Below are 13,327 nucleotides of genomic sequence, written 5' to 3'. Positions count from 1 at the left end.
CTAAGGATGACGGTTTCATAACAAAACACAAATGTTGAAAATAATGTTATATTTCATTTCATCATAAGTACAATTTACTGAACATATACTCAAAATGGAACAATATAAAAATAACAAAATAGTGTCATTGAAATCAGCGCTGCGAAATGGAATTACGTTAACATTTATAACTAAAATGTAAAAATATTGAGTGTTTATTTTATAATAATATTACTACGTTTAACAGTCTAGTATGCGGAAATATGGTTCTCGTCATGCGGCGATAAAATATTACCATTTGATTATTGCTTACTCTTAAATATAATTGTGAACACTTTGAAGATATTAATTGCGTTAGAACCACGTACGAACAGTAAATTGAGATGATTTAAGGCATAGCAACACCCTGCAGTCTTTTGTAATTCATGCTGAAACAAACATCACACACAATATTTCTTTTACCTATCATGATTCCATTTAATGATATTTCCTAATTAAATAATTATGCTAGAGATTTTTTATTAGATTGTTGTGATTTTAGTACTCGTATTTCAGTCACAATGTTACCCAGCTAAGAGAAACTTACAGTTATGGTTACAAGCAGTGAAGTTGTACATACATCTTATATATTTCATAGAGAAAGGCACATCTCTTTAAAAACTGTTGCTTCTTATTGCTCGTTAATTGAGTAATATCTTGAATTTGAACTTTTACAGTATTTCATAATCCTTTCGTTTTTGGTTTGGTAATTGTTCACTCTTAAAGTATCCGAGGAACCCAACGCATCTCATTGTTGTAAACAAATACAGATGTATTCAAAGATGAATACGTCCATCTATAATTTAATAATGTTATATGAACTAAAATACTGTGGCAAGGTCCTTATAACGTGTCTCAGTCCAAGGAATCGTGGTTCCCAACATAACCGTCTACAGCTAGTCTCAACTGATACATCACAGAAAGAATCGCGACTCTCGACGTAGAACTACATTCGGCTAACGGAGGCTACAGCGTATACTCGTCAATCAACAATATATCAATGCTACGCATGCTGTTCTCGACGAAATGTGTATAAAATATATTAAAAAGTTGCAGTAATGCACTTCATCTAATAAATATAAGGTTTTATTCGTTAAAACCGAGCGCTATCACCGCATTCGTAAACCGTTTGTATATAAAAAAGGATGTATCGTCTCAATGTAGTTCTATCGTCGACGTTCAATACGACGGTCGAAGCGCGGCGTTACCTTTCGAGATCAAACAGAACAAGAGGAAAAAGTATCATACGTCATAATTTAGTAACTTAACTATCGTCATCCATTTTATGGACACTCGTAAACCTACAACTTAACACTATAGCAATGGGCAGTAACGAAATTACAATCACCTACTCACGAGACGAAACTTGACAATAAAACCTTCTCATTCGATATGGCGTCAACATTTAAAATTATGCATAACAAACACGCGTAAGATCAAAATTTAGTTGTATTAATTCGCGGCGTCCATAGCTCTCGCTCGGCGCTAGCCCTCGGTCTTGCGGCTGCGCTCCCGCTCCCGCTCGCGCTTGTGGCTGCGCTCCCGCTCCCGCTCGCGCTTGCGGCCGGCGAGGCGCGCGTGCAGGCTGGACGTGTCTCGCTCGGCGCTAGCCCTCGGTCTGGCGGCTGCGCTCCCGCTCCCGCTCGCGCTTGTGGCTGCGCTCCCGCTCCCGCTCGCGCTTGCGGCCGGCGAGGCGCGCGTGCAGGCTGGACGTGTCTCGCTCGGCGCTAGCCCTCGGTCTGGCGGCTGCGCTCCCGCTCCCGCTCGCGCTTGTGGCTGCGCTCCCGCTCCCGCTCGCGCTTGCGGCCGGCGAGGCGCGCGTGCAGGCTGGACGTGTCTCGCTCGGCGCTAGCCCTCGGTCTGGCGGCTGCGCTCCCGCTCCCGCTCGCGCTTGTGGCTGCGCTCCCACTCCCGCTCGCGCTTGCGGCCGGCGAGGCGCGCGTGCAGGCTGGACGTGTCTCGCTCGGCGCTAGCCCTCGGTCTGGCGGCTGCGCTCCCGCTCCCGCTCGCGCTTGTGGCTGCGCTCCCGCTCCCGCTCGCGCTTGCGGCCGGCGAGGCGCGCGTGCAGGCTGGACGTGTCTCGCTCGGCGCTAGCCCTCGGTCTTGCGGCTGCGCTCCCGCTCCCGCTCGCGCTTGCGGCCGGCGAGGCGCGCGTGCAGGCTGGACGTGTCTCGCTCGGCGCTAGCCCTCGGTCTTGCGGCTGCGCTCCCGCTCCCGCTCGCGCTTGCGGCCGGCGAGGCGCGCGTGCAGGCTGGACGTGTCTCGCTCGGCGCTAGCCCTCGGTCTTGCGGCTGCGCTCCCGCTCCCGCTCGCGCTTGCGGCCGGCGAGGCGCGCGTGCAGGCTGGACGTGTCTCGCTCGGCGCTAGCCCTCGGTCTTGCGGCTGCGCTCCCGCTCCCGCTCGCGCTTGCGGCCGGCGAGGCGCGCGTGCAGGCTGGACGTGTCTCGCTCGGCGCTAGCCCTCGGTCTTGCGGCTGCGCTCCCGCTCCCGCTCGCGCTTGCGGCCGGCGAGGCGCGCGTGCAGGCTGGACGTGTCTCGCTCGGCGCTAGCCCTCGGTCTTGCGGCTGCGCTCCCGCTCCCGCTCGCGCTTGCGGCCGGCGAGGCGCGCGTGCAGGCTGGACGTGTCTCGCTCGGCGCTAGCCCTCGGTCTTGCGGCTGCGCTCCCGCTCCCGCTCGCGCTTGCGGCCGGCGAGGCGCGCGTGCAGGCTGGACGTGTCTCGCTCGGCGCTAGCCCTCGGTCTTGCGGCTGCGCTCCCGCTCCCGCTCGCGCTTGCGGCCGGCGAGGCGCGCGTGCAGGCTGGAGGTCTTGCGCCGCACGCTGGGCGAGGCCTCGGCGCTGAGCTTGGCGCAGCTCGGCGCCGGCTTCTGCTCCGTGAGCGCGGGCGCCTGGAACTGGCCCACGGCGTGCCAGTGCTCGCGCGCCTGGCGCAGCGACTCGCGCATCTTTTCTTTGGCTTCGGCGTTGTCCGCCAGCATTTGGTTGAGCATCTGCACGGTCTGGTACAGCGCGATCGGGCTCAGCAGCCCGAAGTCGTGCAGCGAGCACATGTGCAGCACGAAGTTCCTGTACAGGTTCTTCTCGAGCAGCTCCTTGCCGCGCATCTGCAGGAACATCTGGCACGCGAGCGGGATCTGGCAGTCGCCGACGTAGTTGTACTTCATCACGTGGAGGTTCCACATCTTCATGAGCTCCTTCTCGCCCTCGTTGACGTCCGTGAACTCGTCGATCATCATCATCGTCTTCTGCTGCAGCCACAGCGGGTCCGTCTCGCTCTCCGAGTCGATGTCCAGCTCGTTCGGGTACACGGGCAGGCAAGTGATCGTGTGGTGGTACAACCTGGAAAAGGAGCACATAGAAAATGTGACCGGTTCGAGCCAAACATACTTCGGTACACCGTGGACCGACGCGTATCGGCACCGCACACCGACCTGTTGTGTCCGGTGAGGTAGGGTCTCTGCGCGTCGACGAGCTCGGCGTCGTCCAGCTCCAGGAACTCGGCCAGGCTGTGGCGGTGCGGGCGGCGCCGGGCGCGCGCGCGCCACACCAGCACGTGCGTGAGCGACGTGCGGCGCGTGGGCCCGGCGCGCGGCCCGGACCCGGCGCCCGCGCCCCGGCCCTGCGCCGCGATCAGGTCGTGCGGCGAGCCCGTGTACGAGCCGTCGTATAGCTCGTTGATGGACACGTCGATGCGCGCCCCGCCCGGGATCGGCTGATGCATCACAAAAAGTTTTTTAATATCAATTTTACTCTAAGATTTATCAATTTTCCTTGTGTTACATTACTACACTGTTATAGGAAAGGAATCGGGTAATACTAACGAAATAAGTGAAGTTGAATCTCGAGTGGCAGAGCTTGAGATGTTTGAGCAGCGAGTAGAGCGTGCCGCAGTCGAGCGAGCACCAGGGACAGTGCAGGTCGTCGCACGCCTCCGTCTGTTGCCGCGAGTTGTTGTTGTACAGGAACTGGTAAATTATCTGTTGACGTTTCGACTCGCCCTCCGATTGATCTGATTTTTGTTTATCGCCTGAAACATTTAACATTATGTCCTGAAATTGTGAAATGAAATAGTACATCAGGCGATGATATTAAGTACGATACATAAGTGACATCTTCAGTCACAAAACCGATATTAAAAGTACTAAATTTTTTTAAAGAAAATCAGATAAATATGTTTATTCTCAGATGGACTTAAGTCCCAATCCCTTCGTTATTTTAGCAGGATACCTTGCCCAGCCGTGAGACAATAATGTGTTAAATCTACTATTATTATAGCCCTCAGATACCCCATTAATAATGAACAGATATAACAATTTACTAGTTAGAAGCACTATGAAGTATACGATGACGCTATACGCAGGACCAATGATAAAACAAACATGACATGAAATCAGATGAGTACAATAATCAAATAATAAAAAGATACTATACCGTTTTTAATTTCACTATTACTACTACTACATTTGGGCACATTTAGTCTGTCTTTGCTTGTACTGGATTCTTTCTTATGTCCGTTTTCATTGCTCTGTTGGTATAACTTGGGTCTGTTAACTAGACCGTTGGTGGGCTCCTGACTCCAACTGAGCTTTAGTTTTAGAAGAGGTCGCACTTTGAATACGTCGAATGGATTTGAATCAGCTTGTAGGTCGTGTTCCTGTAATAGAAAAGGTATTGAGTTACTTGTTACTTTTATACTTTGCAAAGTTAGTGTTTTACAACATAAGGAAGTTTAATTAAACTTCATGTGGGTGCGAAATTGAAAACTCTAAATTTACTTAGCTCACTGAACTATCTCAGAATGCAAGTCAGAAATTATTATTCGCCGCGATTACTATAGGTAGTTATAGGTATGGAGTAAAACGGTGAAGAAAGCTTGAGATAGTTTATAGTTTGATTCTCGTTAACATGTGATTTAAAAAAAAACATTAAGTACAAACAACATTCCCAATTGTCGTCCAGCTTTATATAAAGTATATAAATATAAACTGTCACTGATTACGAAATGCAGCCGAATCGACAGAACAATCAAAAGATAGGGAGACAATAATACACAAATAGATACAACACGCGGGTCGCCCTAATTTTTACTCAGGTTTAACTTCTTTGCATAGACCTACTTACATATTTTACATAACATATGACCACACAGACATCTATCATACAAAATCATCAAATTGTGAGATTGTTTCAAATTATAACTAATTTTACTCCTATATAAATACATTCTATAACTTTGAAAGCTGAGCGCGATGACAAACGATCTAGAAGAATAGTCTGTCTAGAAGAGACCTTTTCCTGGCCGTAGGCGTTGTTACGCAGAAAATCAATATCAATAAACCAAATTTTTCTTTTACAATAATAGTAGTTGTAATTCGGAATGATACTCACACTCGGTATAGTTTCCCACTGCGCCATGAGTGCTTTGTGCGGCGACTTAGCGATGGTAGCACTGCGAGTGCTCGGCGTCGCGTCGTGCAGCACCAAGTCGTACTCGCCGTTAGTGAGCAGACATCGGTTGTGTTTGTCGTACACTATCAACTCACTGCCGTACAACTTCGTCCATTTCGCTTCACTTGAGTTCAGGTCCGCTGATGACTTCAGACGTTTTGTGAGTGGTTCTATAATAGCAAGGATATTTATTGGAATAATTAAATAGAAAATTGGTCTAGTATATTTTGCTAAAAGTGTTGAGCATTAAAATGTAATTCAAACAAGTTCAATGAAATAAATAGTAGTTGCTCAGTAATTTTTTAAACCACATAGTGACAAGACTTAACACTGAGTTATATCTCTAAAAGCAGTGAATACCAAAAATCATAAGCATGCAGTCACCTTCAACATTAGTGATAAATCTGTAAGTGCTTTAAACAGTACTACATAACATTGTGCATGTTCACTCTGTTCAGGAAAAGATCTGTGGCTGTTAGAGCTTTACAACATACAGAATTAAAAGCATCAGTGACCAGCAGGCATTATGTGGCTCCTCTTTGATACAACTTCTTGTTTTAGAAATGCTCAGATTTTTTGTTTTCATCTTTTTAAATTGTGCATGCCAAGACTTTCTACTAAGTTAAATACTATAGCATTTTTCTTACCATCATTGTCTCCATTAGTAATTTCACTAGAGCTAGCACCATTAGAGGTAGATCCAGTTGCTCTGGTCACAGTGACTCTTAGCATGAGCATGTAGGACTTGACGTTAGGACCCTGTGATGGACTGAATGTGTCGCTGGAGATGCTGACTGCTGATGCCATGGCCGGAGGCTCTGATGTTGATGGGTTTAGTGGCACAGAACAGCTGCCAACCTAGACAATAAAAGTATAGATATAATATTTTTATGAATGCTACTGGAGCAGGATTAATTTTTAATATGTAAATTAGGATGTCAATGAAGCAAGGGAAGTTTGTTAGTATTGTACCAAGAGGGGTTCTCTGGTTTCTTTCTGCGTACCCATATGGGAAGAAGCTGGATTTTATGTATGTATGTGTGAATTGCCAAGTTGATCTTATGTATGTATTGGAAGAAACAATTAATTCTAATTTGTAAGGCTCATGAACTTGGTTGCCCCCTCCATCTGACTATTATTTGATACAGTCTGTTGCTGCAGAAGTTGTATTCATGATGATATCAAATGGTCAAAGGAATGAGCCAGTCATAATTAAACAGATGTATGTAAAATAACTAACAGATAACAGAAAATTCCCAAGTAATTGACCTCAATATTAGGTTAAGATGAATAGTTACATATATTATTAAACATTTAGTACTGAGAATAAGATAAGACAATTAATATTATTTATATTTGTCCTTATTTACACAACCCTTAATGCAATGTTATATGAAATCTTGCTTAATAAGGTCCCATAGCATCAAACACCAGAAAGCAAATAAATGTGTTCAAACTATCCTAATAACATATGAATATATACATCAAACTGGAGATCATATGGTCACAAAGAAAGAGTCAGCATGAGGATAAAGGCAATCTAATACTATGTGCTAAAACAAACACTTACAGATACTTCCACTATAGCTGAGGAACTTTCTTTTCTCTTTTTATGACATATTTTGAGCAACAGTGTCTCCACTTTGACCTGATAGTCCCGCGGGTCATCCAGACTCTTGTCATAGAACCCCAGGAATGTGAGTGTCATGTAACCTCCTAAACTATTTGGTTGCAGTTCTGTACTCTTCTTTAATGTCACTTTTTCTAACAAACTGTCCACTTTAAAACCCATACGGCTCTTATTACTTCTAGACATCCTCCTCTTCATATACGACAAAGTTCTATTCAAGAATATAGGCTAAAAGGAAAGTACAGCATTAGTATTTGTTTATGTGAACTAACGTCATTAACCCAAACGCACAATACATACCGAAAGCATGTTACGAGTCCGTAGAAATCTGTATATTTGTGTGGGCTCTGTAAAATGTTTTTGAATAAAAATTAATAATTATTCACAGGAAACGCTTACTTACACGGCTTCAATCTTCTAACTTACTTTCGAATGCTTGTAAAAACAGTTCATGATCGGCTTGCAAGTGATCAATTTTTGAGTTTTTGTTTGATTCATTGTCTTTATCTCGCTTCTTGGGAGGCATTTTTAGGGTTTTTATCTAAACTATTAGCGAAACCGCCAAGTTCATCAGTTCGTTGACTTGACAGCGTCAGGTTATAGGGTGGCCAGCCTAAAGAATTCTCGTAATCTTGAAAGGTAGATTGATCAAACGATAAGAATAATAAATTTCGGTAATGCTCAATACTTTTTTTATTATTTTTATTTACGTATCTGCAATATGAAAATATTAAATGTCTTCTAAACGGCATATAGGAGCTGTTGGCTGTAATACGTTTACACCAATATTTAGTGAAGCAAACAAATAACTGTAAATCTGCTAAAAATGTATTCGTAAGAAACTACGATTATTTGGAAAAAAATAGCTTATTTGAATCAAAAAATATAAAGGGAGAATACATTTTTAGTATGCCAACACTAAGTCGTAGACAAAGACGGCCCAGGCTTAACTTTTTCTAACAGATGGAAATCTATTTTTAATAACATTAACGAGAATTTCTTCCATAAATAGACAAGACGCGTTTTGCTATACCATACATTAAGTTTCTGAACTGTTGAGTATATGTCAAAAGTTATTTATTTACGACAGTGAAGCGAAAATTACGCTTCATAAAATAAATACAAAATTATGATTAGCTATGTTGGTGATAAAAAATGCACAAGCATAATAAAGATACCAGAGTTTTAAGGAAACGATTAAAAACTATTCAAAAGAAAGCTATTGAAAAAGGCGTAAATGGAGGGATATTGAAGCAATATAATTATATTTGTGACTTTGTTAATATAATTGAAAATAAAAAGTCTAACAAGAGGCTAATTGTCGTGACCCTTTCGGCTTTTATATTATTAGTGCTAAGCGTTAGTTTTGTGAACAGTATTTTAAGCGCAAGATGTCTATTACCTAGTAATTACTTAGTGTGGGAGGCGACGCGGCCTCTCGCCGATTGCGGCTATTGTGAGAATGTTACGAAACCAATTATATTGTGGAACGTCACACGACAAGAATTTACTGTAAGAAGTTTTTCTATAAATATACATACAATTTTTATATAGGTTTCAGTATTAAAATCACTGTTTACTTTTCAGAGCTATGCTTATACACCAAGACCTATTATAGTTAAAAATGCAGTGAAGCATTGGAAGGCGACCAAAGAGTTTAGTTATAATATGTTTAAGAGGCTGTATGAGGAGACAGCTGGCAGTTATGAGAGCCTTGAGGAAGGATGCCAGTTCCTCAACTTTAAAACAGATCTGTTTAGTTTAAAGGAAGTGTTTAATATGCCAGAAGCTAGAGTAAGAAATGATGAGGGCCAAAAGCCTTGGTATGTCGGATGGTTAGTATAAAAATATCAAGCAAAAGTAAAATGCTTATTGGAATATGAAAAACTACAACTATAATATCTAATATTTTCAGGGGTAACTGCCATCCAGATATTTTAGCTAAGGTCAGACAGTATTACCAAATTCCAGACTTTTTACCTGAAGATGCTGAGTTTCCAGCTACTGAGAATATATTCTTTGGATTTGAAATTGGAGCCGTTATGCATGTATGTTATTTTATTACAAATATATATTTTTTTTATTTTGTACACACAGCTACTTGAAAAAAAAGGAAATATCTTATTACTTTTAATATCTATAAAACATTTGTACTGAAGCTCACATAGAGCACTTACCTGAGAAAGATATAAATAAGCTGTTTGCTAATTATTTTTTAATGTTATAAAAAAGAAACATCATAAATGTTAGTAAAACATATTTTTCAGTTGGACTACATATCCCGAATGATGTGGCAAGGGCAGGTGCAGGGAAACAAGACATGGTCTTTGGCACCAGTGCCAGAGTGTGACCATGTGTGCAACAAGTTTGAATATTATGTAGAGCCTGGTGATGTTGGTTAGTATAATCCATACTCCCTTATTTAATATTATAAATGCGAAAGTAACTCTATCTGTCTGTCTGTTACTCAATCGCGCCTGAACTACTGAACCAATTTACATGAAATTTGGTATGGAGATATTTTGATATCTGAGAAAGGACATGGGCTACTTTTTACCCTGGAAAAATCACGCATTCTCATGCGAAAATAGCAGACGAAGTCGCGGGTAAAAGCTGATATTATGTAATATGAATCTAAATTATCCCATTTAAATTGATCTTTGTGATATGTTTCAATGTAGCTGACTAATAATTTATTATTAGTTAGTAGGCAATGTGTTAGTCATATTCTCTCCCACTGCTACCCAGATAATTTTCCTGTAACAGTTGATGTATCACACTGTATTATTGTGATGTTCTAAGAGATATAATGAGTGGGGTGATATTTTAGTCATTTCACATAATCTACAAATTGTCTACAAGATACATCAGATTTTTCTGGGTTTATTAAAACATTTAATTTTGTGTTTTCAGTGTTACTGGATACTCGCATTTGGTACCATGCCACAAGAATACCAAAAGGCCAATTTTCACTAACAGTGCAATCTGAATATGGATAAAATGAAGCAGCTAACTAATCAAAGAGTGCTAGTACAAAAGAAGTATTCTTTTTACATATCGCGATGCCAAATTATACATTATTTATACAAATTATTTATCACTTTTGATATAATGCATTTATGTGCCATTTTGTAGTGCAACTATATTTAGTGTTAACTTTTGTAGTATTAGTTTTACATTTGTACCTATTTATTATTTACTTGGACTTTTAATAAACTTTTGAACATGCTTTAAGTATTTTATTACACAACAAACCTGTGCAGGAAGATTGAAAAAAAAGGACAAGAAGGACTCAATATTCAAAACGTTTTATTCGTCTAATTCTATCATCAAAAGTGTTGAGTGAAAGATTGTGCTGAATCAACTGTTGATACAAAATACATATTATAAACCACACTCATGATTATACTAAAAGTGATAGGAAAATGTTAAGAGACAGTTGTGTATGATTCAAGACAATCCTTCACTCAAGTTACATTGTAAAGTTCACATACAGAGATCAGGTTTGAAACTCGAGGGACAACAAGCTCACGAGGGACGCGCACCGGCAAGCAGCTACACATCCTTATAATATTATTACAATAGCAGTATTGTATTTACAGCTCACTGAACCCAAATGCACAAAATGCAAACTTACAATAACAATAAATAATTTTTCATGTTTGACCAGATAGATGCCAGTTAGAATGGACAATTTTAATTGACATGGCATATTGTTATTATCACAAAAGAAATGGTACCATTACATTGTACCGATTGAAATGGACACATTAATTACATAATTTTATATTGCAACTACCCAAACGTCTGACAGGAAGGTAGACACAGTTATGGACAGAGAACATTGAGGATTATGATGAATTAGAATAGTTGCCACACGCCTAGCACTGCGTCCTTGATGGCTTCTATGTACTGAGCTGGCACCCAGTACACCCAATATCGGGATGCTTCTGTCGGGCCCAGCTGAAGTCCCTATTGAAACACAATGGACAATTTAAAACTACACTATTATATTGGAGCAACAGATAATAAGACAATTAGGTAAATATGTTCAAAACATAATAATATAATGTTTGCTATACATACCATGATATGATATTCTTCATGCTCTTTGATTGGTTCAGATGTGATACCTGTGAACAAATAAGAAAATGTTAGTTATGTTCAACTGAATCTAAAAGTTCACAGTCTTCAATTATATGGTACTTTTTATTTAGAATTACTAATTAAACAACAGATTATCATGACATATTAAAAGACAAGTGATTATTGAATTGTCTTGATTTTGGGAAACAAAGATAAGTGGCTAAATAGATATGCAGAAAATTTAAATTATATTCCTACAAAGATTAAACTTACTTTTGATAGAAGCCATGGCTAGTTTTTCAGTGCGTTCCTTAGTGCCAATCCAGAGCTGATCTTGCTCATGTTTGAATGTGAGTCGCACTTTGCCACCATGTTTGTTGAGCATTCCACTAAGGGGTACTGGAGGCAGGGGCTCCTAGAACCAGATGAAAGACCTTTAAGACATATACTATTAGAACCAACCATGTGTTATTATTTAATAAGTATAAGGTTCCATATCAATGGATTTGTTTATTTTTTAATAAGCTGTGTTATCATATAAGATTTGCTTAGTAAATCAGAAGAGGATTTAGATAAGGCTATAGAAACAACAATAACACTTTTAATTTTATAGACATAGCTGTAATATTTTGCTTGGAGGGTTATCAACTTGTGAAAGATTGATGAAAGAAAACATAGAAAATTAAAATCAATTTGCAATAAATCCACCCGCTAAGCTGTTTCATAATAGATTGTAAAGTTTAAGCCAGATTGTACAAGTGATATCAATAAAAACACAAGAGTAATTAAAGAATTCTTATCAACACTAAATGTAGTCATCATGTAAATAACAAGATAAACTTAACAATATGATGACCTGGACTCTTTCCAAAAATAATCCAATTTACACTTTTGAGTGCCACATGTGTTTGTGTAACAATAGAACCTTGAAAGTCGGAACACAATATGAATATAATCTATACATATAAAAAATAAAAAAATATAAAATAAAGGAGACTCACCTTGACTCCCTTGATTCCTGGCATCACATCAGGGGGAATGCCTTTATCCAGAACTTTCCGGTGAATCTTTTGCATACAGAGTGGCTCCTTACTTGACTGGCTGCTAGCTTTTTCCTCTAAAGTCTCCTAGAGTAAATTTAAATATAAATAATCAAACATTACAAATGAACTATGAAAATTGTCATAGGTCAACATAGTTATCATAACAATAGCATAATAAAGGAAGATTCAAATAAGAATGTAAATAGGATATTTATTGTAGTTTTACTGATTGGAATCTCAAACATAGTTCGCCAGCTACTATTCAAGTTACGATTGATATATATACACACCTGTGGGCCACTCTTCATAGCTAAAATGTCGTCCATTTTGGATCCAACAAGCATCACTTTGCCTCCCTTTACTACGCCAGCCTGCCTGAGTGTCATATTGTCGCGGGCCATGCCCTTAATTATTAATTTCTGCGCTGATTGCGGAACGCCGCATATTCTTTCCAGATGCGCTTTTAAGTCTAAGACAGTCGCATCGTAAGCAAACGTAATGTCATGTTTTGCTTTATTAAAAACTATAGTAAATTCGATCTGTTCCGGAATCTCACACAGCTCCGTGTCTTCTGTGGTCTCTGATGAACATGCCGCAGCCTCTGCGGGAGCTTCTATGTGCGTCTTCTCACTCTCCACAACTGGTTTGTTTTCTGCTACCGATTTCGATGTGCCGTTGGCTAGTAAATTTGGATCCCGATTCTCTGATGAATCTCCCTTCTCTGAAGCTGGTAAACAACATCAAAACGTGAGTTAGCAAAATTTCTAGAACAAAAGGTCTCGTTGTGCTGGTCCACAAAGGCTGTCACAGAAATTTAGCGAGATTATTGAACGAACATAAATGAAAACTTACCAATATATTCCATAGTTTTAACTGAATTGTGAATGTGTGTTAATAAATTATAAAAAAAACACTATTGTATCGTAGTTGTTTTGAAAAAATAATTAAAATACAGCCGACTGGCTGACGTGAAGCAACAAATTTTTTGCACAGATAAAAAATCGTTTTGATGTTTAGCTACGTTCGGTAACAAGTAATAAGGAATAGGAACTAACAAAAAAATAAGCTCTGTTCAAGATTATTTTAATAATATATTTTTAATCA

General features: G+C 40.6%; 3 protein-coding genes across 4 annotated transcripts; 1 reads left to right on the top strand and 2 right to left on the bottom strand.

Moving 5' to 3' along the window:
* Positions 1-2,599: 2,599 nt before the first annotated feature.
* Positions 2,600-7,713, bottom strand: Su(z)12 (Polycomb protein Su(z)12). The gene is made up of 9 exons (XM_076122491.1): positions 7,521-7,713; positions 7,395-7,441; positions 7,035-7,322; positions 6,112-6,322; positions 5,405-5,634; positions 4,448-4,670; positions 3,838-4,043; positions 3,448-3,728; positions 2,600-3,355 (listed from the first exon to the last, which is right to left on the bottom strand). Exons 1-9 carry the CDS (start codon positions 7,618-7,620, stop codon positions 2,746-2,748), a joined length of 2,196 nt encoding a protein of 731 aa, XP_075978606.1. The 5' UTR covers positions 7,621-7,713; the 3' UTR covers positions 2,600-2,745.
* A 342-nt stretch (positions 7,714-8,055) lies between these two features.
* On the top strand, positions 8,056-10,323 carry LOC142978383 (uncharacterized). Its single transcript, XM_076122812.1, has 5 exons — positions 8,056-8,606; positions 8,682-8,929; positions 9,010-9,142; positions 9,362-9,491; positions 10,008-10,323. The coding sequence occupies exons 1-5, from the start codon at positions 8,250-8,252 to the stop codon at positions 10,091-10,093; spliced, it is 954 nt and encodes a 317-aa protein (XP_075978927.1). The 5' UTR covers positions 8,056-8,249; the 3' UTR covers positions 10,094-10,323.
* Positions 10,324-10,383: 60 nt separating this feature from the next.
* LOC142978384 (ubiquitin domain-containing protein UBFD1-like) lies at positions 10,384-13,236 on the bottom strand. 2 transcript variants are annotated; one of them, XM_076122813.1, is made up of 6 exons: positions 13,076-13,236; positions 12,514-12,950; positions 12,182-12,307; positions 11,454-11,595; positions 11,181-11,227; positions 10,384-11,066 (listed from the first exon to the last, which is right to left on the bottom strand). In XM_076122813.1, exons 1-6 carry the CDS (start codon positions 13,086-13,088, stop codon positions 10,956-10,958), a joined length of 876 nt encoding a protein of 291 aa, XP_075978928.1. In that variant the 5' UTR covers positions 13,089-13,236; the 3' UTR covers positions 10,384-10,955. The 2 variants fall into 2 exon arrangements, with proteins under 2 accessions (XP_075978928.1, XP_075978929.1); XM_076122814.1 differs by having other exon boundaries at positions 12,182-12,304.
* Between the last annotated feature and the right edge of the window lie 91 nt (positions 13,237-13,327).

This window comes from Anticarsia gemmatalis, chromosome 14 (genome assembly GCF_050436995.1).
Source record: "Anticarsia gemmatalis isolate Benzon Research Colony breed Stoneville strain chromosome 14, ilAntGemm2 primary, whole genome shotgun sequence".
Lineage (NCBI taxonomy): Eukaryota > Metazoa > Arthropoda > Insecta > Lepidoptera > Erebidae > Anticarsia > Anticarsia gemmatalis.
The sequence above is the reverse complement of the archived record's forward strand: the minus strand, read 5'-3'. Positions and strand labels throughout refer to the sequence as shown.

Bases quoted from the DNA above. Each gene is read 5' to 3' on its own strand.
- LOC142978383 (XM_076122812.1), top strand. From the start codon at position 8,250: ATGCACAAGCATAATAAAGATACCAGAGTTTTAAGGAAACGATTAAAA. The intron at 8,930-9,009 runs GTTAGTATAAAA...TAATATTTTCAG, and splicing joins AAGCCTTGGTATGTCGGATG to GGGTAACTGCCATCCAGATA. The intron at 9,143-9,361 runs GTATGTTATTTT...CATATTTTTCAG, and splicing joins AAATTGGAGCCGTTATGCAT to TTGGACTACATATCCCGAAT.
- LOC142978384 (XM_076122813.1), bottom strand. The intron at 11,596-12,181 runs GTGAGTCTCCTT...ATCTGGTTCTAG, and splicing joins CAGGAATCAAGGGAGTCAAG to GAGCCCCTGCCTCCAGTACC. The intron at 11,067-11,180 runs GTATGTATAGCA...GTGTTTCAATAG, and splicing joins ATGAAGAATATCATATCATG to GGACTTCAGCTGGGCCCGAC.